This window comes from Gopherus flavomarginatus, chromosome 18 (assembly GCF_025201925.1).
Source record: "Gopherus flavomarginatus isolate rGopFla2 chromosome 18, rGopFla2.mat.asm, whole genome shotgun sequence".
NCBI lineage: Eukaryota > Metazoa > Chordata > Testudines > Testudinidae > Gopherus > Gopherus flavomarginatus.
In genome coordinates, this window is record NC_066634.1 from 2,161,420 (window position 1) to 2,181,185 (window position 19,766).

The window sequence follows — 19,766 nt, forward strand, 5'->3', positions numbered from 1 at the left end:
TTGAATTTGACCTTTAACCTCTTGCTGCCTTGACTTGAATGTTAGCGCCAAGAGTTTTGTTTGACCTTTAGCCCCTTGTAGAATTGAACTTTGACCTTTTGTTCAGTTGTATTACCTTTAGCTCCTAGTCTACTTTGACCTTTAGTCCCCATGTTGGGTTTGACCTTTAACCTTCTGTTGCTTTGACATGGGTTTGAACCCCATAGGGGCATTGACCTCTAACCCCATGCCATTTGCTTGCCCTTTGACCCCTTTGTTGACCTTTAACGTCCTGCAGCTTTGTCGTGACCTACACCCCCAATGTTGAGGTGGATCTTTAACCACTCACTCTTTTGACGTGAGTAGCTTTGTTTGACCTTTAACCCCCACCATTGGGGTTTGACCTCTGACCTCTTATGTCTTTGGGCAGCGCTTTAACCCTATAAGTTCTGTTAGCTCCTTATCACTGCACATTGCGGGTCAACCCTTGGCCTTCTCTGGCTTTGAAATGTCTCATAGCGTCGTGCATTCTTCTGACGTTAAGCCCCCATTTGGGTTTTACCTTTGAGCTTGAGCAGCCTTGTGAAGACCTGCAATTCCATGACAACTGTTTGACCTTTGACACCATTTGGGTTTGACCTCTTGACCCCTTTCCATTTCATGACTGCTGATCTTTGACCTCTCATCACTTGTGTTTGACCTTTGACTCTGTGTGGCTTGTTTCTGTCTGTGGGCCCCATTAATTTGAGACTGACCTTCGACCTCTCTGATATTGACCTTTAACGCCATTGGCTTGACTTTCAAACTCTGACCTTTGGCCTCCCTGTCTACTTGATTTGACCTGGAAATGCCAGCAAGCCCCAGTTCAGGATTGGACCTTTGACCTCTGTCTACATCTGGAGTACTGTGTCCAGTTTTGGGCACCCCACTAGAAGAAGGATGTGGACAAATTGGAGAGAGTCCAGCAGAGGGCAACCAAATGATCAGGGGGCTGGAGCGCATGACTTATGAGGAGAGGCTGAGGGAACTGGGATTGTTTAGTCTGCAGAAGAGAAGAGTGATGGGGGTTGATATCTGCTTTCAACTATCTAAAAGGTGGTTCCAAAGAGGATGGAGCTCGGCTGTTCTCAGTGGTGGCAGATGACAGAACAAGGAGCAATGGTTTCAGGTTGCAGTGGGTGAGGTTTAGGTTGGATATTAGGAAACACTATTTCCCTAGGAGGGTGGTGAGGCACTGGAATGGGTTCCCTAGGGAGGTGGTGGAATCTCCTTCCTTAGAGGTTTTTAAGGTCAGGCTTGACAAAGCCCTGGCTGAGATGATTTAGTTGGGGTTGGCCCTGCTTTGAGCAGGGGGTAGGACTAGATACCTCCTGAGGTCTCTTCCAACCCTGATATTCTATGATCCTATGATACATTAATGACTCAAAATCCAGCCCTGTCCCCATTGTAGTCGGGGGTGACTCCAGATTGACTCCGGCGGACTGAGATCAGAATCCAGCCCTGTCCCCACTGCAGTCAGGGAGTGAGTCTGGATTGACTCCGGCTGGCTGAGATTAGAATCCAGACCTGACCCCACCGCAGTTAGGAAGTGACTCTGGACTGACTCTGGCGGGCTGAGATTAGAATCTGGCTCTATCCCTGTTGCAGTCAGGAGTCTGGATTGATTTTGGATTGACCCCGGCGGGGTGAGATCAGAATCTGGCCCTGTCCCCACTGCAGTCAGGGAGTGACTCTGGATTGACCTCGGCTGGCTGAGATTAGAATCCAGACCTGACCCCACTGCGGTCAGGGAGTGACTCTGGATTGACCCTGGTGGGCTGGATTAGAATCCGCATCCCCGTTGCAGTTAGGAGTGACTCCGGATTGACTTTGGATTGACCCCAGCGGGCTGAGATCAGCATCCGGCCTTGTCCCCGTTGCAGTCGGGGGATGACTTCAGATTGGCCTGGGCGGCTGAGACCCGGCTCAGCGGCTGCTTTCGAATCCCTTGCGTCTCTGGAACGGACCCCGATACCTTTGCCCCCCCCCAGCCCCCCTCCCCCAATCACAGTTTACACATTTTTCTATGCAGAAGCATAAGCCTTAATCCCCAGCAGCCCCGTACACTTCCTGCAGGAGGACAGCGATGGAGCTGCAGAAACCACCCCCCTTACCCCAAAAATCTGGACAACCCCCCTATGCTTCTACGGGGCTTCCTCCCCGCCATCCTTCGTCATGGCCGTGCCCTGAAACAAACGAACCTTTGAAACCTACGACGCTTCAGCCTGCCTCTCGGGATCTGTTTTCTGGATTTTGCTCTTCCCCCTCTGGACTTGCTACGGCCTCCTCTCCTGCTTTGTACCTGCCCGAGTGCATTGGGATCGCAGGTTCAGGGCGTGGGTGTGTGTGGAGTGGACGGGAAACCTGGATCCCAGCCCCGCCCCCCAGCCCCACTCTTCAGGGACTTTGTGCCTCCCGCGGCGGGGTTGGACGAGGCCGAGCTAATGCCGACTGGTGTCTGGGATTTTGTGTGTGTGTGGGGGGGAGGCGGGTGTGCACGGATCTGTGCGAAGTGGGTGTCCCTGGGGACTGTTCACCAAGCAGCCTGGATGCCCCAACAGGCCATGCAAATTGGAGGGGGGGGTTCCCCGCGGTGGCAGCGGGGGCATGTGCAAAATGGGTGGCTTATGGAGACCTGCCTGGTGGTGAGCGTGCAAAATGCACGTGACTTGGTGTGCAAAAGGGGGGTGACTGACACTGCTCCCTTCCCATGGCAGTCATGCGCAAGCCAGTGTGCCATTTGCACGGATTGGTGGTGCAATCGATGTGCAAAAGGCTGGATGCTAATTGCCCCCGAAGTGTGATTTGCATGTAGCTGATGACCAAAATGAGGGGAGGGGAATTGGCATAGATCTTCCAAGCAGCAGGTGTGCAAAATGAGTGTGTCTTGGGCTAATCTGCTGCTTAGCCAGTGTGCTAAATTATTGAGGCTGGTGTGCAGAACGTGGGTGATTTGTGCTAATCTCCCAGCGCAGTGGAGGTGCAAAATGGAGGTAACTTGCACAGATTTTCCCTGCGCTGGGTGTGCAAAACAAGTGTGTGTTGCACTGATCGACCATGCAATGTGCAAAATGAGCATGACATGCTGAATTCTCAGGCAGTCGTCATTCAAAATGGATGTAATTTGCACTAATTTGTTGGGTCATCAATTTGCAAAGCCGGGGGAGGGGAGGTGCATATGTCCCCCTGCCGTGGGTGTGCAAGGCAAGTGTGATTTGCATGAATCTGCCTTGGTACAAAATTGCACTGGTTTCTCTTGCGGGTGGTTGGGTGTGCAAGGTGGATGTGAGTTGCACTAATTTGGCGTGTCCCCAGTGTGCTAAAGGAGTGTGGCTTCCCCTAATTGCTAACGAGGCAGCCGTGCAAAATGAGTCTCGTTGGCACTTATCAGCTGTGCAGCCACAGAGCTGGGGAGGAGATTTGCACGGATTTCCCCAGTGGTGGGTGTGCAAAATGAGTGTGCTTCACCCCGATGTGCCACAACAGCTGGCGTGCTAAACACTGTGGCTCACGGCAGAGCGTGTTTGCACTGTGGGTTCTCCAACCCGGGCACAAGTAACTTGGGGGGAGGCAGAGGGGAATGCGCAGGGATCTGGACATGGGGGTCCCCCCACTGCACCCCCTCCTCCCCGTCTGCCCCATAACCCATCCCCCCCCGTAAATATAACCCCAGGGGTCTTTCTACCAGCTGCTGTATGTACTGTACGAAAAGACGCCAGCTTTGTCCGACAGAGAACCATATGGAATAAAAAGAACCATGCAACCTGTCACAGATTCTGTACCCCCTCTGTGCCATGTACCCCCCGATCCTCCCACATGCCAGCCCCATGGATAACCCCAGTGTTCACCAGGACTTGGTCTGCTATGGCTGGGAGAGCTGCAGTAGGGGGCACTCTTCCCTGGCAGTTAGGGCTGGGCACTGGGGGGCACCGTGCTGCGGGATGAGGCGCTGGGCAGGGGGTGCTCTCCCCTGGCAGGCAGGGCCGGGCACTGGGGGGCACCGTGCTGCGGGGAGTGGGGCAGGGGGCCAGGTGCTGTGGAGCACCTTAGGATGAGACCTGATGAGGATGAGACTTTTTCTACAAGAGCTGGGCGTGAACCCCAGTGTCCTGGTCAAAGCCCAGCTCCAGTGATCTCATTCGGCCTCCCTAAATCCAGCTGTTGCGCCCCAGAGATGGCTGCACCTCAGTGCCGGGCGAGCCCTCTCTTGCGGCGTTATGTGTGGCTGTTCCCCGGCTGCCCCGCCCCGCCCCAGAGGTGGCTGCATCTGAGTGCCGGGCGAGCCCTCCCCTGCAGCGTTATGTGCGGCTGTTCCCCGGCTGCCCCACCCCAGAGATGGCTGCATCTGAGCACTGGGCGAGGCCTCCCCTGCGGCGTTATGTGTGGCTGTTCCCCGGCTGCCCCACCCCAGAGGTGGCTGCATCTGAGCGCTGGGCAAGCCCTCCCCTGCGGCGTTATGTGCGGCTGTTCCCCGGATGCCCCGCCCCAGGGATTGGCAGTGGTTGAGCAATGGATGAGGCCAACCCAGCTGGTTTGTTCAGGCCGTGGGTGAAATACGCCCTGCTCGGGGTGGGGTGGGCGGGGGGAGGCAATCCTGGCCTGCAGCCCTGGGAAGAGCCGAGACCAGCAGGAGGTGCAGTACTGAGCGTGACCACCGGGTGGCAGCATCAGCCCAGCTCGGCTATAGCGCGACTGTCCTCAATGGAACCAACCAGAGAGAGTCAGGTTCTCTCCCCAGCTCTGGGAGGGGAGTGGGGCCTGGTGGTTAGAGCAGGGGGGCTGGGAGCCAGGACACCTGGGTTCTCTCCCTGGCTCTGGGAGGGGGGGTTGGTGGTTAGAGCAGGGGGGCTGGGAGCCAGGACTCCTGGGTTCTCTCCCTAGCTCTGGGAGGGCAGTGGGGGCTAGTGGTTTAGAGCAGGGGAGGCTGGGAGCCAGGACACCTGGGTTCTCTCTCCAGCTCTGGGAGGGGAGTGGGGGCTGGTGGTTAGAGCGGGGGGAGGGCTGGGAGCCAGGACACCTGGGTTCTCTCCCCAGCTCTGGGAGGGGAGTGGGGCCTGGTGGTTAGAGCAGGGGGGCTGGGAGCCAGGACACCTGGGTTCTCTCCCTGGCTCTGGGAGGGGAGGGGAGGGGGGGTTGGTGGTTAGAGCAGGGGGGCTGGGAGCCAGGACTCCTGGGTTCTCTCCCTAGCTCTGGGAGGGCAGTGGGGGCTAGTGGTTTAGAGCAGGGGAGGCTGGGAGCCAGGACACCTGGGTTCTCTCTCCAGCTCTGGGAGGGGAGTGGGGGCTGGTGGTTAGAGCGGGGGGAGGGCTGGGAGCCAGGACACCTGGGTTCTCTCTCCAGCTCTGGGAGGAGAGTGGGGGCTGGTGGTTAGAGCAGGGGGGGCTGGGAGCCAGGACACCTGGGTTCTCTCCTCAGCTCTGGGAGGGGAGTGGGGGGTGGTTAGAGTAGGGGGGCTGGGATCCAGGACACCTGGGTTCTCTCCCCAGCTCTGGGAGGGGAGTGGGGGGTGGTTAGAGTAGGGGGGCTGGGAGCCAGGACACCTGGGTTCTCTCCCCAGCTCTGGGAGGGGAGTGGGGGGTGGTTAGAGTAGGGGGGCTGGGTCCAGGATACCTGGGTTCTCTCCTCAGCTCTGGGAGGGGAGTGGGGGTTGGTGGTTAGAGCAGGGGGGGGCTGGGAGCCAGGACTCCTGGGAGCCAAGGATTCTGGGAGAGGTGTGGGAACAAAGGACTCTGGGAGAGGCACAGGTGCAAAGAATTCTGGGAGGCTGGGCTGAGCACAAAGGATTCTGGGACATGCTGGTGTGCAAAGGATTGTGGGAGAAGTGGGAGCGCAGGGGATTCTGGGGTGCAGCACGCCTGCCCAGAATCACGCTAATGAGGAGCATTGGGGCAGGAACTAGGGAACAAGGCCCTGCTCCCAGCCCCTGCTCTGGGGAGTAGGGGAGTGCAGATGGGGAAGGGGGGGCATGAGGTAAAAAGTAAAAACTACTTACAGCAACCCCCCCCACATTAAAAGTGTTCCAGCACCACTGACGAGGGGCAGGGGGTGCTCTCCCCTGGGAGTCAGTGCTGGGCACCGTGGAGCAGGGGGCTGGGCAGGGGCTGGGAGTCAGGGCCGGGCGCTGGGGCAGGGCTGGGCACTGTGGCCCCGTGGGGAGGAGCCAGGAAGGGGAAGTTGTTGGACCAGCCCAAAAGCTGTGGCTGTCAGGGTTGGGGAACCCCGGGTTGAAATAACGTCCCGCACAGCCCAGGGCGTGGACACAGCCGGCAGCCCAGGGTGAGCTCCTGGGATGGGGCTAGGGGGGTGGGGGGCACTCAGGAAACAGGTGCTGGTGCGTTGTTACTGTCCGCGGCTGTTGTGTCAGCGTTAGAGGCAGCCAGGATGGGGACTGTCTCATGCTATTTGGATCAGGGATTACGAGTGTCTGGGACAGCGACTGTTCTTGTGTAGAGGGGGTTACAGGCAGATGGGATGATCAGGAGTTACAGGTGGCCAGGAGAAGACTGTCACTGTGTGGTGGTGGGGTTACAAGCAGACAAGATGGTGAGTGTTGCTATGTGGTCAGTGGTTTCAAGTGACCAGGACAAGGACTGTTGTTGCTTTTTGGTTGGGGGCTACAACCAGTTGGGATGGCGACTGTTGCTATGGGGTCAGGAGGTTACAGGCAACTGGGATGGTGACTGTTGCTAGTTGGAGGTTACAAGTGGCCAAGATGGGGACTGTCAGTATTTGGTTGGGGTTTACAGGCAGCCAGGACAGGGACTGTCGCTATTTGACTGGGGGTAACAGGCTGCTGGGATGGTGGCTGTTGTGATGTGGTTGGGGGTTATAGGCGGCCAGGGTTGGGGCACACACACACTGTTTTTCCACGAGATTTGCTCTAGTTCATACAGGGATGAATTCAGGCCCTGCCATGGCTCAGGTTAGCCATGTCATAGGGGTCCCTTCTGTCCTGAGAGCCTGTGAAAACACACCCACACCCACCCACCCACAAACACGAGTCCCAGCCCTGGACATGGCGCCGCCGCCTCCCCCGGTTGTGCCAGGCGCTGCACGTACCCAGATCAACCCTCGATCTGCCTTTCTCTACAGATTTTGGAGGCAGGCCCTGGCGGCACCAGGGGGACCCAGGACCAACCCGGGTAACTCCCTGCTGGGAACCTGCCCAGGCAGCTACTGGCTTCACAGAGCAGGGCTGGGCTGGGAGCCGCTGGGAGGGGAGTGGGGTCTAGTGGTTAGAGCAGGGGTAGCTGGGAGCCAGGACTCCTGGGTTCTCTCCCAAGCTCTGAGAGGGAAGTGGGGTCTGGTGGTTAGAGCAGGGGGGGCTGGGAGCCAGGACTCCTGGGTTCTCTCCCCGGCTCTGAGAGGGGAGTGGGGGTTGGTAGAACGAGGGGGCTGGAAGCCAGGACTCCTGGGTTCTGTCCTCGGCTCTGGGAGCGGAGTGGGGTCTAGGGGTTAGAGCTGGGGGGGCTGGGAGCCTGGGAGCCCTGAACAGCCCCCCCCCAGCCAGTGATCAGTCCCCCCCCATGCAGCTGCTATTTTGGAGGCGTTGCCATGGTGACGGCCCTGCATGTCACGGGGACTCTGGCTGGCTGTGCTATTTAGGGGCGGGGGGGGGCGCAGTGCAGGAAGCCGCACATCAGAGCTGCTGTGGAGTGGAAGAGCCAGGACTCCTGGGTTCTCTGGGAATGGAGTGGGGTCTAGTGGTAGAGCTGGGGACTCCTGGCTTCTGGCACCCTCCCTTTTCTCTACCCACTAGACCCCACTCCCCTCCAGGGACCCAGGAGTCCTGGATTTCCCATCCCCTGTTGTGTCTGAGTCTGTGATGGGGCCTCTGGCTTGTGGGGGGGGGTGCAGGCCGGTCCTTGGTCCCCCCCCACCCCTCAGGGGCCCCCCAAAGTCCCCCTCACTCCTCCAGCCTCCCTGCCTTTGCGTCACCATGGTGATGGTACCCAGCCCTCCCTCCTCCAGGATCCATAGCAACCCGGCATTGCCCCCCGCCTGTCCCCATAGCAACCGTATCCCTGGCCTGCTGGCCTCATCAATAATTCCCTAGCTGTATAGTTGTTGTCCGTTGTGTAGGGGTGGAGGGAGGGGGGTGAGAAGGCAGAGATGGGGGGTTGACACCCGATTGACCTTGGATGTGTTGAATTGTGTGTGATTGTGAGTGTGTGTGTCCATGTTTGTGTGTGCATGTATGTATGTGTGCATAAACGTGTATACCTAATCCATGTGTGAATGTCTGTGTGTGTTTGCATGTATGTGTGAATGCCTGTGTCTATGTGCGTTTGTGTCACTGTGAATGTCTGTTTGGATGTATACATGTGTGTGAATGTGTTACAGCGTGTGTGACCGTGGGTGTGAATGTGTGTGCGTGCATGTGTACATGTTTGTGTGCCTGTGTTTCTACTGAGTGTGTTTGTGGGCCTGTATTTATAGTGTATGTATATGTGTCAGTGTGTGTGGATGTGTTTGTGTATGTGTGTACATGCTTGTGTGTGCAAATGAGTGTGTCTGTGTACACAGATGTGCATCTGCCTGTCTACCTCTGTGCATGTACTTGCCTGTGTGTGCATCAGGGTGTCTGTACACTGACATGTGTGTACACACATCTTGGTGTGTGTGTCACCGTGTGTGCAGTGCCCTGGAGTTCACAGCCGATAGGACCAGCTCATCCGGTCTGACCAACTCCCGCCCCAACACAGCAACCGCATTGACACCCGGGGTCACAGGCCACAGGGACTTGACTGACACGAGAACAACCGAGGGGGAGCTGGCTAAATGAGACACACCCAGACGCGGCTGGTGAGTGACGCACACCCTGCGCTGCACAGGCTGGGGGGGGAGCCCCCCAAGCTCCCGACCCCTCTGCCCTGGGGGGGAATTCGTCTCCTGCCTCACACGTGGTGCTCCAGAGGAGGGGCTGTGTGTCTCCAGTTGTGCTTGTGTGTACACGCGTGTGAGTGTCTGCATATGGGTATGTTTGCATATACGTCTGGTGAGGGTGTATGTGTTTGTATACGTGTGTATTGGTGTGTTTGTGTGTATCCAGGTGTTGGCGTGTATACGGGTATACACGCATATATATCCAGGTGTTGGTGTGCATATATGTGTACATGTGTGCGTATCCATGTGTTGGTGTGTATATGACTGTATGGTTGTGTATGGGTACACATCTGTGTTCACATTGGTGTTTATGTGTGCGAATGTCTGTTTGTGTGTGTACATGGATGTCTCTGTGTACATTTGTGTTTGCGTGTACAACCTTGTGTGACTGGGTGCATCTGTATGTGAGGGTATAGGTGAGTGTGTACCAGTGGGGATGCCCTGTCTCCATGGGTGTGGACGTGTTTGTGTCGACGTGCTCGTGTGTGTGGGTGTGCGTCCAGCCACTCTGGGTGTGTCACTCTCTCACTTCCCCCCCACACACTCTGCTGGCTGCGAGATGACCCCAGACCCTCATGCAAGAAACACCAGGGGAGAGAACCCAGGAGTCCTGGCTCGCAGCCCCCCTGCTCTAACCCGCTAGACCCCATCCTGCTCCCAGAGCCGGGGAGAGAACCCAGGAGTCCTGGCTCACAGCCCCCCTGCTCTAACCTGCTAGACCCCATCCTGCTCCCAGAGCCAGGGAGAGAACCCAGGAGTCCTGGCTCCCAGCCCCCGGCCCCTAGAGCCAGGAGAGAATCCAGGAGTCCTGGCCCCTACCCCGCTGCCGGTGGGGGGGATTCCCCGGCTGCTGTCGGGGTTGGGGGCGGCCCCACGTCTCGGCTCCGCCTCCCGGCTCCAGCCCAGCGCCGGGGATGGAGGCGCCGAGCCGCGGGCCGGGCTGCTCCGGTCCCCGGAGCCGCCGCTGAGCCCCGGGCGGGGACCCCCCGAACCCCCCCGGCCGGGCCCCGCCATGTGGTGCCTCCGCTGCGCGTCCGAGCGGCGCCGAGGGCAGCTCCAGCGCAAACTACTGAACTGGTGAGTGCGGGACCCTGGCCCCCACCGGCCCCCATTTAACCCCGCCCCCGATCCAGCCCCGGCCCCCCATTTAACCCCGGCCCCCCCGGCCCCCCATTTAACCCCACCCCCCCGATCCAGCCCCGGCCCCCCATTTAACCCCGGCCCCCCGATCCAGCCCCGGGCCCCCCGGCCCCCCATTTAACCCTGCCCCCCGATCCAGCCCCGGCCCCCCATTTAACCCCACCCCCCCGATCGCTCCCGGCCCCCCCGGCCCCCCGATCCAGCCCCGGCCCCCACCGGCCCCCATTTAACCCGGCCCCCCGATCCAGCCCCGGGCCCCCCGGCCCCCCATTTAACCCCACCCCCCCGATCGCTCCCGGCCCCCTCGGCCCCCCGATCCAGCCCCGGCCCCCATTTAACCCCGCCCCCGATCCAGCCCCGGCCCCCCATTTAACCCCGGCCCCCCGATCCAGCCCCGGCCCCCCCGGCCCCCCATTTAACCCCACCCCCCCGATCGCTCCCGGCCCCACCGGCCCCCCGATCCAGCCCCGGCCCCCACCGGCCCCCATTTAACCCCGCCCCCGATCCAGCCCCGGCCCCCCATTTAACCCCGGCCCCCCGATCCAGCCCCGGCCCCCACCGGCCCCCATTTAACCCTGCCCCCCGATCCAGCCCCGGCCCCCCATTTAACCCCACCCCCCCGATCGCTCCCGGCCCCCCCGGCCCCCCGATCCAGCCCCGGCCCCCTCTGATGCCCTCCGGCCCCCGATTTAACCCCGGCCCCCCATTTAACCTCGCCCCCCCGATCCAGCCCCTGCCCCCTCTGATGCCCTCTGGCCCCCGATTTAACCCCAGACTCCCATTTAACCCCGCCCCCAGGCCCCCATTTAAACCCGGCCCCCGGCCCCCCCCGATCCAACCCAGGCCCCCCGGGCCCCCATTTACCCCGGATCCCCCTCATCCAACCCCGGCCCCCACGATCCCATGCGATCCAACCCCGGCCCCCCATTTAACCCCGCCCCCCGCCCCATATTTTACCCCGGACCCCCCTGATTTAACCCCACCCCCCGGATCCCCCCCATCCAACCGTGGCCCCCCCAATTTAACCCCAGCCCCCCCGGACCCGCATTTACCCCAGATCCCCCCCATCCAACCCCGGCCCCCATGATCCCATGCGATCCCACCCCAGCCCCCCATTTAACCCCTCCCCCCGCCCCATATTTAACCCCGGACCCCCCCGATTTAACCCCGCCCTCGGATCCCCCCCTCCAAGCCTGGCCCCCCATCTAACCCTGCCCCCCCCAATTTAACCCCGCCCCCCCTTAATCCCTCCCCCCCGATCCAACCCCGTCCCCCTCGATTTACCCCGCCCCTGGCCCCTCGATCCAACCCTGCCCCCCGGATCCCCCCCATTTAACCCCACCCTCTGGATCCCCCCCATTTAACCCTGCCCCCCCGGCTCCCCATTTAACTCCAGCCCCCAGATCCCCCCCTGATCCAACCCCGGTCCCCCCGATTTACCCCACCCCCTGGCCCTCCGATCCAACCCCACCCCCTTGGCCCCCCATTTAACCCCACCCCCCAGACCTGAGTTAACCCTGCCCTCTCAGCCTCCCCGGATCCCACCGATTTAACCCCAGCCCCCCTGGATCCCTCTGACTCCCCCGTCTCAACCTCACCCCCCCGATTTAACCCTGCCCTCCCCCGGATCCCCCTGCCCCCCCTGCCTGAAACCCACCCCCTGGATCACCCCTGATCCAACCCCAGACACCTGGAGCCCCCCTGATTTAACCACAGCCCCCTCGTCTGAACCCTGCCCCAGATCCCCCCCGGATCTCCCCAATTTAACCCCGACCCCCTGATTTAACCCCATCCCCCCTGGATCCCCCCAACCTGAACCCCGCCCCCCCCCCGGATTCCCTCAGCCCACGCTGCCTGAACCCTGCCCTCCCGACCCCCCCGATCCAACCCTGCCCCCCCGGGACCCCCGCCTGAAAACTGCCCCCCTTTTAACCCCAGGGCCCGCGCCTGAACCCCACCCTGGCTCCCCCCAATTTAACCCTAGCCCCCTCAATCCCCCCGATTTAATCCTGGGTCCCCTCAGATCCCCCCATCTGAACCCTGCCCCCCGATTGCCCCACCTGAAACCTGCTTCCCAATTTAACCCCTGCTCCCCCAGCCCCCCTGTGCTGAACCCCAGCCCCCCGATCCTCCGCAGCCCCCCTGATGAACCTTGGGCCCCCTGGATCCCCCTAGCCACCCCGGGCCCCCCAACTTTCCCCAGTTACTCACACCCGCCACCTGAACCCCGCTCCCCGTTTCCCCAGGTGCCCTGCTGGCCCCCCTGGAGTGAACCCCGCCCCCCCAGTCCCCTAGTGCTCTCTGCCTGCCCCCTACTCCCAGCCCCCCGCCTGAACCCAAGCCCCCCAGCTGCTCCCTGATCCCCCATCCCCCCAGGCCCCTTGCCTGCCCCGAAGCGCCCCTGGAACCCCAGGCCTCCCCGACTGCCCCCAACTGTCCCCCGTCCTGCCCCTGGCCCCTCAGCTGCCCCCCCGACAGCCCTTGTCTGCCCCCTTGTTCCCCCACCCCTCCCGGGTCCTCCCTGCCTCCTCCCAACTGGGCCCCACCTGCCTCCCACCTACTCATTTCCCCCCCAACTACTCACTGCCCCAAGCCCCTCGACTGCCATGTGCATCAGCCCGGTACCACGGGAATGAACCCAGCTGAATCTGGTCCCCAACCCAACTGCCCCCCGGGCCCTAGTCTGTCCCCAGACTCCCCTGGGCCCCCCAGTTTGCCCCCGGACCTCCCAAACTGCCCCCTGGTCCTCCTGGCCTCACTATCTGTCCCTGAGTCCCCTATCTGCCTTCTGCCCCCAGACTGCTCCCAGACCCCTGCCTGCACCCTGATTTCCTCCCCAGGCCTGTCTGCCATCGGGTCCCTGCTGCCCCCTGCTGGGAGGAATGAACCCTGATCTGCGTCTGTGTGGGGTGAGGTTCCAGCTCTCCGTACCCTTCCCGCCCCGTCACCCAGGCTGTCTAGAAACATGGCCGGGCCCCAGGCGCAGTGCTGTACGTGGACGGCTCGTCCACTGCTTCGATGCAGCCATCTCTGGGGCGGGGCGGCTGGGGAACAGCCACATATAACGCTGCTCAGGGACTGCATTGGGCAATAGAGTGTGAGGTTCTAGAGCAGGAGGTGTTATCTGGGAAGAGAAGGGCACTTGTATGCTCCAGGTTCTAGCTCAGTGTGTGATGCTGTTGTTCTAGACTGGGATGGGCTCTTGCGGTTCTAGAGTCGGTGACCCAACAGGCTGGCTGGGTTCTAGATCAGCGTAGGCCCAGAGCTGGCAACACAGGCTGCTGTCTGGGCTCTAGACTTGGGGGGGGGAAGAGGCTAGTGATGTTCTGGAGTACGGCAGTGGCCAGTGGCAGATGTTCTAGATCACATTGTATCATTGGTGTTTTAGAGACAATCACATAGCAGATTGGCTGGGTTCTAGATCAGGCTGGGCCCAGAGCTGGCAATACAGGCTGCTGTGAGGGCTCTAGACTGGGGGGAGGCCACTGATGTTCTAGAGGGGGCGATGCGGCCAGCAGCTGGTGTTCTAGATCCAGCTTCATCCTTGGTGTTCTACAGACAACTGTGCAGCGGATTGGCTGGGCTCCAGATCGAGACGGGCCGTGGATGCTCTAGAACTGTCCTGGCACCATTCTAGAGCAGGAGGGGGACCAACCCGGATTCTAGAACCGACAGCGGTGTGAGCTGTCTGGGTTTTAGACCCAGCTGTCTTCTCCCTGTTCTAGAGTGGCCAGGAGATAGGGGTATCTGGGTTCTAGACCAGGGCCCGCACTCAGTTCCAGGCTCACCCCCTGCCCCATCTGCTCTCCCCGCAGCGTGGAGGGCGACCCGCCGGGCAGTGAGGCGGGGCCGACGGTGGACAGCCCGGGCAGCCAGGCACCCTACCGCTGCGGGGCCGAGCTGGCCAAGGCTGGGGAGCCCTACGACCTGGGCCCCCTGACCGCCACCGTCTCCGCCTGCCACCCCCCGGCCCCCGGGCTGCCCTGGGCCCAGCGGGCGCGGCTCCAGCCAGCCAGCGTGGCCCTGCGCAAGCAGGAGGAGGAGGAGAACAAGCGCTCGAAGGCCCTGTCGGACAGCTACGAGCTCTCCACCGACCTCCAGGACAAGAAGGTACTGTGCCCCCCGCCGTGCGGCCCCCCCTGGGATTCCCCAGCCTGGCCTGCCCCCTCCTGTGGCCCCCTTGGGATTCCCCCCCGACCTGTTCCCCCCCCCCGCGGCCCCCCGGGATCCCACCTCCCGGCCTGTGCCCCCCCACAGCACCCCTGGGATCCCCCCTCCCGGCCTGTGCCCTCCCACTGCCTCCCTGGGATCCCCCCTCTCGGCCTGTGCCCTCCCACTGCCTCCCCGGGATCCCCCCTCTCGGCCTGTGCCCTCCCATGGCCCCCCCGGGATCCCCCCTCCCGGCCTGTGCCCTCCCACGGCCCCCCCGGGATCCCCCCTCCTGGCCTGTGCTCCCTCCTGCAGCCTCCCTGGGATCCCCCCTCCTGGGCTGTGGCCCCCCCCACAGCCCCCCCGGTATTCCCCCACCTGGCCTGTGCCCCCTGGGACCCTCTCAGCCTGTGTTGCCCTGTGACCATCACCTCCCGGCTGGTGACCCCTCCCCCTGGGACCAGCCACCCCAGTCTGTGCTCCCCAGGACCTCCCCGGACAGTGACACCCCCCCTGCCCCCGGGATGCCCCGTCCTGGCCTGTGGCCTCCCCGTGTTCCCCCTGGGATCCCCCTTTCCGGCCTGGGCTCCCCGGGACCTCCCCAGACAGTGACACCCTCCCTGGGATGCCCCCTCCCAGCCTGTGCCCCCCCGCGGCCCCTCCCGGGATCCCCCTTTCTGGCCTGTGACCCCCCCGCATCCCCGCCGGGATCCCCCTTTCTGGGCTCTGCTCCCCGGGACGTCCTCGGACAGTGACACCCCCTGCCCCCGGGATGCCCACTCCCAGCCTATGCCCCCCCGCAGCCCCTCCCGGGATCCCCCTTTCTGGCCTGTGACCCCCCCGGAGCTCCCCCCGGGACCTCCCCGGACAGTGAGCCCCCCGGGATTCCCGCGGCCTGCGCACCCCCTCAGTGCCCCCCCCCGCAGGTGGAGATGCTGGAGCGGAAGTACGGGGGCTCGTTCCTGAGCCGGCGGGCAGCCCGCACCATCCAGACGGCCTTTCGCCAGTACCGCATGCAGAAAAAGTTCCAGCGGCTGCGCAGCTCCGCCTCAGAGAGCCGCATGTCCCGCCGCATCGTCCTGTCCAACATGCGCATGCAGTTCTCCTTCGAGGAGTTCGACAAGGGGCCGGCCAGCGCCCCCTACTTCGAGGGCAAGCCGGCCTCCCTGGACGAGGGCACCATGGCCAGCGCCCGCCCCCACCTGCTGGAGCGCGGGGGGCTGCCCTACGGGGGCTCCTGCAGGGCCGGCCTGGACAGCGGCTCGCTCCACGCCTCCTCCGGCGACTTCTGCAGCGAGATCACCGAGCTGGAGGACTCCTTCGCCAAGCAGGTGGGGGGAGCGGGACGCACCCTGCCCCCCGGGGCTGGGGGATCCCCCTCCCCCAATCTTAGCTCCTCCCCCAGGGACCGGGGCTCCCCCTCCCCCCAATCTTAGCTCCTCCCCCAGGGACTGGGGATCCCCCTCCCCCCAACCTTAGCTCCTCCCCCAGGGACCGGGGATCCCCCTCCCCCCAACCTTAGCTCCTCCCCCCCAGGGACTGGGGGATCCCCCCGCCCCCAATCTTAGCTCCTCCCCCAGGGACCGGGGCTCCCCCTCCCCCCAACCTTAGCTCCTCCCCCCCAGGGACTGGGGGATCCCCCCGCCCCCAATCTTAGCTCCTCCCCCAGGGACTGGGGATCCCCCTCCCCCCAACCTTAGCTCCTCCTCCAGGGACCGAGGATCCCCCTCCCCCAATCTTAGCTCCTCCCCCAGGGACCGGGGATCCCCCTCCTCCCAACCTTAGCTCCTCCCCGCCAGGGACTGGGGGATCCCCCCTCCCCCAATCTTAGCTCCTCCCCCAGGGACCGGGGATCCCCCTCCCCCAATCTTAGCTCCTCCCCCAGGGACCGGGGCTCCCCCTCCCCCGATCTTAGCTCCTCCCCCCCAGGGACCGGGGCTCCCCCTCCCCCCAACCTTAGCTCCTCCCCGCCAGGGACTGGGGATCCCCCTCTCCCCAACCTTAGCTCCTCCCCCAGGGACCGGGGATCCCCCTCCCCCCAACCTTAGCTCCTCCCCCCCAGGGACTGGGGGATCCCCCCTCCCCCAATCTTAGCTCCTCCACCAGGGACTGGGGATCCCCCTCCCCCCAACCTTAGCTCCTCCCCCCCAGGGACTGGGGATCCCCCTCCTCCCAACCTTAGCTCCTCCCCGCCAGGGACTGGGGGATCCCCCCTCCCCCAATCTTAGCTCCTCCACCAGGGACTGGGGATCCCCCTCCCCCCAACCTTAGCTCCTCCCCCCCAGGGACTGGGGGATCCCCCCGCCCCCAATCTTAGCTCCTCCCCCAGGGACTGGGGATCCCCCTCCCCCCAACCTTAGCTCCTCCCCCAGGGACCGGGGATCCCCCTCCCCCCAACCTTAGCTCCTCCCCCCCAGGGACTGGGGGATCCCCCCGCCCCCAATCTTAGCTCCTCTCCCAGGGACCGGGGATCCCCCTCCCCCAATCTTAGCTCCTCCCCCAGGGACCGGGGATCCCCCTCCCCCGATCTTAGCTCCTCCCCCCCAGGGACCGGGGCTCCCCCTCCCCCCAACCTTAGCTCCTCCCCGCCAGGGACTGTGGATCCCCCTCCCCCCAACCTTAGCTCCTCCCCCAGGGACTGGGGATCCCCCTCCCCCCAACCTTAGCTCCTCCTCCAGGGACCGAGGATCCCCCTCCCCCGATCTTAGCTCCCCCCCCCAGGGACCGGGGCTCCCCCTCCCCCCAACCTTAGCTCCTCCCCGCCAGGGACTGGGGATCCCCCTCCCCCCAACCTTAGCTCCTCCCCCCCAGGGACTGGGGGATCCCCCGCCCCCAATCTTAGCTCCTCCCCCAGGGACCAGGGATCCCCCTCCCCCCAACATTAGCTCCTCCCCCCCAGGGACTGGGGGATGCTCCCGCCCCCAATCTTAGCTCCTCCCCCCCAGGGACTGGGGGATCCCCCCGCCCCCAATCTTAGCTCCTCCCCCAGGGACTGGGGATCCCCCTTCCCCCAACCTTAGCTCCTCCCCCAGGGACCGGGGATCCCCCTCCCCCGATCTTAGCTCCTCCCCCCCAGGGACTGGGGCTCCCCCTCCCCCCACCTTAGCTCCTCCCCGCCAGGGACTGGGGGATCCCCCCCCCGATCTTAGCTCCTCCCCCAGGGACCGGGGATCCCCCTCCCCCGATCTTAGCTCCTCCCCCAGGGACCGGGGATCCCCTTCCCCCCAACCTTAGCTCCTCCCCCCCAGGGACTGGGGGATCCCCCTGCCCCCAATCTTAGCTCCTCCCCCAGGGACTGGGGATCCCCCTCCCCCCAGCCTTAGCTCCTCCCCCAGGGACCGGGGATCCCCCTCCCCCGATCTTAGCTCCTCCCCCCCAGGGACCGGGGATCCCCCTCCTCCCAACCTTAGCTCCTTCCCGCCAGGGACTGGGGGATCCCCCTCCCCCAATCTTAGCTCCTCCCCCAGGGACCGGGGATCCCCCCTCCCCCGAACCTTAGCTCCTCCCTGCCAGGGACTGGGGGATCCCCCCTCTCCCCGTAGCTCCTCAGGGTTTCCCCCGACTGTGGGAGGGACTTATAGGGAGGGGAGGGGCTTGTACAGAGGACTAAAGGGTACTCAGCATGGGGGAGGGGCTTATTAGGAAGGGAGGGGCTTATGAGAAGTTTTGCACAGGGTGGAGCTTGTACAGAAGGGAGGGGCTTGTGAGGAGGGGCGGGGCACAGAGAGGCGTGGCCTTTTTTCTCACCCCCCGCCCCCCCGGCAGGTGAAGTCCCTGGCGGAGTCGATCGACGAGGCCCTGAACTGCCACCCGCTGCCGGCGCCGGAGGGTGGGGGGCCTGGTCCGCTGGAGAAGAGCGAGTCGAAGGAGCAGCAGGGGGACAGCGCGGCCACCTCCTTCAGTGACGTCACCCTGTACCTGGACGAGGGGGTGCCGGCCTCCCCCCTCTCCCTGGAGCGGCCCCCCAGCTCGGAGCCCCCCGAGCCCGGCCCCCCAGCGGCCCAGCCCCGGCCCGAGTTCTGGGGGGCCCCGCAGCGGGAGGACAGCCGGGAGAACGGGGCCGGCCGGCGCGGGACCCCCTGCCTGGAGTGCCGGGACTTCCGCCTGCGGGGGGCCCACCTGCCCCTGCTCACCATCGAGCCCCCCAGCGACAGCTCGGTGGACCTGAGCGACCGCTCCGAGCGCAGCTCCGTCCATCGGGGCCTGGCCTACGAGCCCGACAGCTGCGGGGCCCCCAAGTATCCGCCGGCCCCCCCGCCCCCGGCCCCCTCCCCCCACCCCCTGCGCCACTACCGCCCCGAGCCCGCCCCGCCCCCGCCCCCCGGACGCCTGGGTCCCGAGCACTCAGACGGCGACAACGACAGCCTGCAGAGCAGCAGTAACTCCACTGAGACGGTCAACTGCAGCTCGGGGTCCTCCTCCCGGGACAGCCTGCGGGGCCCCCCGCCCCCGCCCCCCCCGGCGCCCCCACCCGCCGGCCCCGGCCCGGACCTGTGCAAGCAGACGTACCAGCGGGAGACCCGCCACAGCTGGGACTCGCCCGCCTTCAACCACGACCTGCTGCAGCGGCGCCAGTACCGCATCGGGCTCAACCTCTTCAACAAGTGGGTGCCTGGCGTGGGGGGGGCTTCCCGGTGGTGGGGCTTCCTGGGGGCGGGGCTTCCTGGGGGAGGAGCTTCTTGGGGTGGGGTTTCCTGGGGGAGCTGCTTAATAGAGGGAGGGGTTGAGGGCACGCAGGACCCGTTTCCCAGAATTCCAGTTGGAGGGAGGGTTGGCCCCCCTGATAGCCCTGCCCCTCCCAGCCCTGCCACTGCCCCTCCCGCCCTGCAGCCCCTGCTACCCCGACCCTGGCCCCCACAGCTCTGCCGGTGCCCCTCACTCCTGACCCGCAGCCCCTGCCAGCCCGACCCTGGACTCCCCACCCCCCCGGCATTGGACGGGTGGGGCCGGACGCTTTACTGTCTGGTGCGGTCAGTGATTTAATTACTACTGAACGACACGACACAGCAGCTGCTTCCCAGGCTGGGCCATTTCTCCCCAGGCTGGGAGGCGGCCCTAGGGATCCAATTAGCCAGCTGAAGCCATGATACAGCCTCACCTCTGGGGTGGATCCAGCGCCTCCTCGAGTGGGCTCCGGCCTTTAGAGCCTACAATGGGGCCCCTTCCCCCCCGCCCATTCTGGAGTTCTAGAATTCCTGCCATGTTCCAGATCGGCTCTAGAATGCCCTGGAACCGACCCACCTGGGGGCTTTAGCATGAGATTTCCCCACTGCGTATTTGGGTGCTGTCTGTGTTCTGGATCAATTTATCTAGTCCATTCTTGGCTGGCCACACCAATGTAACCACTATTGCATCTGTGATAGAGAGCCGAATTGGTCTCGAACCCACTCTAGAACAGCAGCTGGTCTTCCTGGGTTAATGATTGGCTTAATCGGCCATGTTCTAGAACGGCTAGGTTCTAGAATTGTGCTGCTCTAGAACAAACAAATGCCGTACAATTTTGTTTTGCCTGGCTTTCCTCTAGAGTAGCTGAGTTAGGGAATAGTATTGAGGGCTCCAAACAATCCAGAACC

General features: G+C 63.5%; 2 protein-coding genes across 6 annotated transcripts in view; both read left to right on the plus strand.

Annotated features, from left to right (window-relative positions):
- The window catches only part of SMC1A (structural maintenance of chromosomes 1A), a 78,972-nt gene that overhangs the window by 54,168 nt on the left and 5,038 nt on the right, over nucleotides 1-19,766 (plus strand). The window contains exon 21 of one of the 2 annotated variants that reach the window (XM_050927193.1): nucleotides 5,682-5,699. The exons of the other annotated variant lie outside the window; for it this stretch is intronic. The gene's annotated coding sequence lies outside the window, so the exon portion shown is untranslated. Of the gene's footprint in view, nucleotides 1-5,681; nucleotides 5,700-19,766 lie in introns of those variants that run through there. 2 annotated transcript variants of the gene reach the window in all.
- Nucleotides 1-19,766, plus strand: part of IQSEC2 (IQ motif and Sec7 domain ArfGEF 2) — a 58,815-nt gene that overhangs the window by 29,257 nt on the left and 9,792 nt on the right. For 3 of the 4 annotated variants that reach the window (XM_050927182.1, XM_050927184.1, XM_050927185.1), the window contains 3 exons: nucleotides 13,860-14,154; nucleotides 15,120-15,524; nucleotides 17,959-18,797. In XM_050927182.1, coding sequence (XP_050783139.1) covers nucleotides 13,860-14,154; nucleotides 15,120-15,524; nucleotides 17,959-18,797 — 1,539 coding nt within the window. Of the gene's footprint in view, nucleotides 1-6,187; nucleotides 6,295-13,859; nucleotides 14,155-15,119; nucleotides 15,525-17,958; nucleotides 18,798-19,766 lie in introns of those variants that run through there. The other variant, XM_050927186.1, reaches the window with a different exon arrangement.